We start from the raw sequence: 6,436 nt of genomic DNA on the forward strand, positions 1-6,436 counted from the left end.
ATTTGGTACCCAGAGGGCTCCAGGGTTTACATTGAGTTTTCCCTGAGAACTCGTAAATGAATCTTCACAGGAGTTAATTCTTAATCTTTACCTTCAGGAAGAGCTTTTCTTTACTAGGAATTCTGACAAGACTGACCTTCAGTCATACTCCCTTTCAACTAGATCTGTATCACGAGTCCTCAAACCTAATGTGAAGGTTGTCTGCTTGATGTAATTTGTGAAACATTAACCCGAACATTGTGAGGGTGTATAATCACCCACCAACTTCCATTACGACTCTCACCTGATATTCTTGGGCACCTGCACAAATAAATAATGTAGAAAACAGTGGTAGAAAAGTTAAGAAAGACTCCTTCAACCATATTTAATGATGATGGAAAGAAGTTAAAAATAGCCCATAAAGTGTCATGGAAGTTCATATGCTGTGCTTGGATAATTTAATTCAATTAAATAACTTGGATTGCCAGAGTGTGTGAGTGTGCGTGAATGTGAGCGGGTATGAGTGGGTGTACATTGAGTATGGAGGTGGGATTGAAGGAGTGGTTGCAAAACTAAATGGTGAGCACCCACATGACCAGCTCTGTCCCGAAGAGGATGGTTGTACTGTGCTTTCTGAGAGTGCTGAATTTAATGAGATGGCAGCCAAGCCTTAAAATGCCACAGCTACCTGCCTTTGATGACTAAAAACACTGTATTCTGAATCCAGTGACACAAATCATGTCCAACCAATGAACCAGATAAAAGCAAACAAAAGATGATGGGTGATTTTTCTTCATAGTGATTCTTCTCTTACTGACCTTTTATCACAGCATCACGTTCTCTGGGGTGGGCAGATGAGGTGGGCGGCGAGAGCTGTCGAACCAGTCACACCATGAGCAAGTCCCTGTGGCCTTCACTATCTAACACCCTGTTGCAATTTTGAAGTCCTTACTCTGTGTCGTATCTTGTTGTTATTATTATTTTTTTTGCTGTGAGCTTTCTGTGTCATTTGCAATGCTGAGCATTAGCAAGTGGCTCTGCAGAGAGTGTGTGAAAGGATCAGGGAATTGATTATGGCAGCCAAGCCTTAAAAGCGTCTTTGCCTTCTGATTTCTTCCTGTAACGTTAGATATTCCACTTTGCTTTTTCCGTAGCCCTGCTGTTTGTGGCATTTGCCCTCTGTATGTTTTGCCTGTACAGCTTCATGCCACTCGTGATTAAAGTCACCAGTGCCACCTCTGTGAACTTGGGCATCCTGACAGCTGACCTCTACAGTCTTTTCTTTGGACTCTTTCTGTTTGGCTATAAGGTAAGCAAATAGATCATGTTCAAAGAGGCACACTTGCTTGGTCTACAAGAAGTCATGGGTGTCTTCACTAGTTTAGATCCAAAAATAAAACCTCATCTTTTTTTGGCAAGAATCTCATTGGACGGTCTGCACTCCAGGCAAATAGCATCACGTTCATATTATAATAAGAGTTTTGATGCTCCAGACTTCTGTAAAGGTCTTGGGGACCCTCAAGGTCTTGGGAGCGCCCTTTGAGAACTGCTGCATTGGAAGTCCATCTTTCTTTAGTATACCGTCGGTAAATGCTTGTCGACGAGTTTGCTATCCCAGTTATTTGAACAAATAGCGAGAATGTTGGCTGTTGCTTGATAATTTTAGTTTCGTTTGGGGACAGCAACTACATTTCTTTGTCCTTGTAAAATTTTGTATCCAGGCAGAAATTGCTTGGCACTGATTTACACTCTTCCCAGGAATTGGCCATGAACTCACAATGCCTCGTTCAGTGGGGTCTCAGAAATTTCTGCTTAAGAAGCGTAAACCATTTTGCCTTGCCGTGTTACATATGAAAGGAACTGGGTGTTACCTTTACAAACTTGCTGGTTAAGCTATTCCTGAACTTAGACCGGAGGAGTATTTATAGCTTTTTGGTTGCATCATTAAAAAGTAACAAATGTCAGAGTGAACCAGAGAAGTGATCTGACACGCCTAGATTGATTGATTGATTGATTTTTAATGAGACCAGTTGCCAAGGGCTACAACGTGAGCCTTACAAGTGAGCTGTGGTGCTGTGCTTGCATTTCACATGGCCGCCACTAGGGGGTGATGGTGTTTCTCTTCTGTGGTTAAGCTTCGTGGTTATAGGTTATCTGTGTTAACATACGACCCCGCTCACCTGTGCGTTTTTCTTTTTAAACCAAGTACATTGATTTAGCTTTAGTAGTTTAACTTCTTCTAAGTAAAATAGTATCCAAGTGGGAAGGAGGAAGTAAGGTTAAAGAAAGAAAAGCTTTAAAAATACACCTGCCGCTACCTATTATAAGCTCCCTTCATGTAGATATTTGCTCTTTAACTGCTCTTCACTTTAACATGAAAAAGCCTTTTTGTATGTCATTTTTTTGACCACATAACTTTAAACTGCTATTCTCAAAATTAGAGCACGTGAACGTGAAATTCCTTCTCCGTTCTTTTGCTCTATGTTTCTTTGTCCCTACACGTCTAGTGGTTCACTCTTAACCCAGATCAGATTTGATTGTTTTTGTTCAAAAGCCGTTTCAAGACTTGTAGAGCAAAGAGCGGGTCTGCTGTGATCTGCAGAGTAAATTACAGAGGTGGAAAAGCATTCAGAGCTTAAAGAAGATACCTAGCATTTTATTTTATTTTTTTAATTTTTAAAAAAGATTTTATTTATTCATGAGAGACAGAGAGGGAGAGAGAGAGAGGGAGGCAGAGGGAGAAGCGGGCTCCCCATGGGACAGGGAGCCTGACGTGGGACTCGATCCCAGGACCCTGGGAACATGACCTGAACTGAAGGCAGACACTTAACCGACTGAGCCACCCAGGCCCCTGATACCTAGCATTTTAGAAGCAGTTTTTAAAGACAGAATTATAAGCCCAATATACCACCAGTTCTTAAAATTGTAGTTTCTAAAATAACTTTGGCTCTGCTTTTTAAAATCGACAGTTGAAAGAATTTTAAAAATTTCTGCACTCCTCATTGTCAGACTCTGCCTCCTCTGGAATTGATCTTGAGTAAATACTTACTGACCAGAGTAGCCGCAAGAAACCTCCAATATAGATCCAGACACAAAAGGCAGAATTAAAAAAAAAAAAAAAGAAAAGAAAGGTAAAGGTAAGAGCCTCTAATTTAGGAAACTTACCTCATTCCCTCAGAGTCTCTCGCTTCTAAGGGAGTGACTCCATTTTATCACCTGCTTCTTAAGAGAAACAAGATACTTTTTCTTCTATACATTTAAAAACCAGAAGACTCACAGAAGCTCACAGCTGGAGATGGCCAGCACTGTACATAATACTCATTTCAAAACCCTGTTTAGTTTCTCCTTCTACTTTAGGGAGTGTATCTGGTTTTTTCTTCTTTCTCTCCTTCTCATCTCCTTTCTCAACCTGTTGTGTTTTCTTTTTTTTTTTAAAGATTTATTTATTTGACACAGAGAGAGAGACAGCTAGAGAGGGAACACAAGCAGGGGGAGTGGAAGAGGGAGAAGCAGGCTCCTGGCTGAGCAGGGAGCCCGATGCGGGGCTCGATCCCAGGACCCCGGGATCATGACCTGAGCCGAAGGCAGACGCTTAACCGACTGAGCCACCCAGGCACCCCTGTTGTGTTTTCTTATTGTTTTTCTTTGTCATCTTCTTCTTAGAACTCTTTTTAGGCATTAGAACGCTTTGGGGGCATACTATGAAATGTAAATGAATTTAAAAATATTTATTGGCTTGAACAAAATATCATGCTCTGTTCTTTTTTTTTTTTTAAGATTTTATTTATCTGAGAGAGAGAGAGAGAGAGCACGAGTGGTGGGAAGGGCAAAGGGAGATGGAGAGGGACACTCCCTGCTGAGTGGGGAGCCCTACACAGGGCTCGATTCCCTAACCCCGAGATCATGACCTGAGCAGACATCAGACGCTTAACTGACTGAGCCATCAAGTGCCCCAGCATGCTCTGTTCTTAACTTTAAAATCAGGTTAGCAGGACTGTTCATAAATTTGAGTTTGCTTGTTCCAAGAAAAAAGAAACGATCCTAGGCATTTATTTACACATTCATTATGCTACATAGTTTCCTTAAAATTTACCACATCACTCTTGGTCAGTCTTCAGCTCTTTTCTTTCTGTGTTTTATCTTTCATGCTGTTAAAAACAAATATTAATTCCCTTAATACTTGAACTTTTGTATGGATCCTCGATTCAAATAAGCAAATATACAGACTGCATAATATTATTTATTTAAACTTTGGGGATGTGTCAGAATGCTGTTTCCAGTAATAATACACAATGAGTTAGTGTCTTGTCTACACTGCATTTTGCTCTGGGTGGTTGTTTTCCTAAAACAGGGGGTGGGTTGGAGAAGGTCACCAGGAACTCCATGCATCCTTGTGGTGTGTCTGTCAGAATGTGCTCTTGCTACAGTCAGTCCTTCTGGGAGGCGAGAGGCTGGGAGACTCCTCCCAAAGGACTCCATGCCCTGTGCCTGTCCGACTGCACTTTACACCACTAACCTCTTCGGGTTTGAGACTTTTCCGAAAAAATGACGTCTTTTGAGCTCTAAAGACCTTATCTGCTAAGTCCACCATAAATCTGATTGTGTAACTCTCGTCTCCCAAAAGAAGATAATTTATTACATTTTAACAAACTGGATTTCATTGCATTAGCATACACGAAGGGTTGTGGAGAATGTGTCATATTTGTACATCCACATTTTAGGTCCAGTGTTTCTCTGTTTCATAGCAATGTTATAAACGGTGCTTAGGGTCTGAAATTGGCTCTCTCATGGATGGTATCCATGCTGACCTTTGATTCTCCCCACGAAGTGGGGCTGGCTGCAAGGTGGAAGTCCAGCTGGGCGTATCACACAGAAAGGCAGAAGTTCCATTTCCTAGAGACCCAAGGATCCTCTTGGCTCATGTGGCAGGTGTTGCCCAAGCCCGTGCGTTCACCGGAGGGTTTGGGGGCATTGGCATCTCTTTGGAGGAAGCTTCCAGAAACAGATTACGAGAAGCTAACCCTCAAAGCGTGGCGGGCAAGGGGGTAGCAGTCAACATGTGTTTGCCAGAGACCACAACCATCGCCTGTTCTCCTCCTAGTTCTCCGGGCTCTACATCCTGTCCTTCTCCGTCATCATGGTGGGCTTCATTCTGTACTGCTCTACCCCGACGCGCACGGCGGAGCCCGCAGAAAGCAGCGTGCCGCCCGTCACCGGCATCGGGATCGACAACCTCGGGCTGAAGCTGGAGGAGAACCTGCAGGAGACCCACTCGGCCGCCTTGTAGCTACAGAGGAAGGCACCACGCTTGTGCCCCCGAGGCTTCCCCGGAAACCAGGAGGCGCCCTGGGAGGCAGCAGACCCTGCTGACAGCAGAGGGGACTCGGAAAATTATTAGGGGAGCGAGCACTGCAACTTTGGATTGGATCCCAGTGGTTAGATTTTGCAAAGGAATAGAAAATAGTGTATCGAAAATACGAAAACAGAGCAGAAGGTGAGGTGGCTGGGATCATGTTTCTGTGGGTTTGAGGACCAATACCTGTTCGGGTCAGGGAGACAAGGTGCGCCCCACACTGGGGTCTCGGAGGCACCCGTGGGAAAGCATGGTGGGGCCGATAGCCAGGCATGATCCAGCCTCAGGGCAGGGCCTGCGAGCAGGCTGTGCAGGCTGGGCTGGGCAGTCAGGAGTGGGGGCAGCCCAGGGTGGTTTGGGAGCCGTTTTCCGTAGTTGGAGGCCTCTGGGTTTTGTCTTGCCGAGGCAGTCATTGTCCACAAGCCCTGTGGTCTTCACGCCACAGTGAGGTCTGCTGACTGATGGCATATGGCAGCGGCAGGGGTGGGGTAGCCCTTGAGAAATCCTGAGATACCAGTGTGGGTACCATCGAGGCAGGAAAGAGGGGTGGTGCGGTAAATGTGGGGACCCTCTCTCCGTTCGTCAAAGAGGATACTACAGTGCTTCTCACCAAGTATTTGTAATGTGCCATGAGATCTTTATGATATTTCTTCAATACAGAGTGCGACTATGTAGCATCATCATGATATTAACTACCACTCTGCCACTTTACAAAAACTGTAACGGTATGTAAACTTTTTTTTAATGTAATAAAGAAATCAAGGGGAAGTGTTCATGTTATTAAAAGATTTTGATTTCATAGGAATACATTCGTTGTGTGGCTTCTTTGATTAACCAGTTCCCCTTCTGGATTCTTAAATGACTTAATATATTCAAGATTTCTTCATATCCAACTTTTCAAAACCATGTCTTCTGTAAGGTAAGGCAGACCTACCTGGGGTTATGTTGGGATGGAGGGGAACTCAGAGCGAGCCCACAGGTCATTTGCCGGAAGAAACTTTTTAAAATTCTGAATTACCTTAATTTTTTTCTTTTTTTTTCTTCTTTTTTAAAGTTTTTTGAGTGAGATAACTTTTTTTTTTTTCCTAAAGATTTTATTTATTT

The 6,436-nt window shown here is 43.5% G+C and overlaps 1 protein-coding gene across 2 annotated transcripts in view; it reads left to right on the forward strand.

The window, feature by feature from the left end:
• SLC35F2 (solute carrier family 35 member F2) overlaps window positions 1–6,137 on the forward strand; it is a 30,007-nt gene extending 23,870 nt beyond the window's left edge. For both annotated transcript variants that reach the window (XM_006744668.3, XM_081799552.1), the window contains 2 exons: window positions 1,134–1,288; window positions 5,081–6,137. In XM_006744668.3, coding sequence (XP_006744731.2) covers window positions 1,134–1,288; window positions 5,081–5,266 — 341 coding nt within the window. In that variant the 3' untranslated portion in view covers window positions 5,267–6,137. The remainder of the gene's footprint in view (window positions 1–1,133; window positions 1,289–5,080) is intronic.
• Window positions 6,138–6,436: the final 299 nt, after the last annotated feature.

This window comes from Leptonychotes weddellii, chromosome 11, assembly GCF_054177405.1.
Source record: "Leptonychotes weddellii isolate Sample4059 chromosome 11, ASM5417740v2, whole genome shotgun sequence".
NCBI classification, from domain to species: domain Eukaryota; kingdom Metazoa; phylum Chordata; class Mammalia; order Carnivora; family Phocidae; genus Leptonychotes; species Leptonychotes weddellii.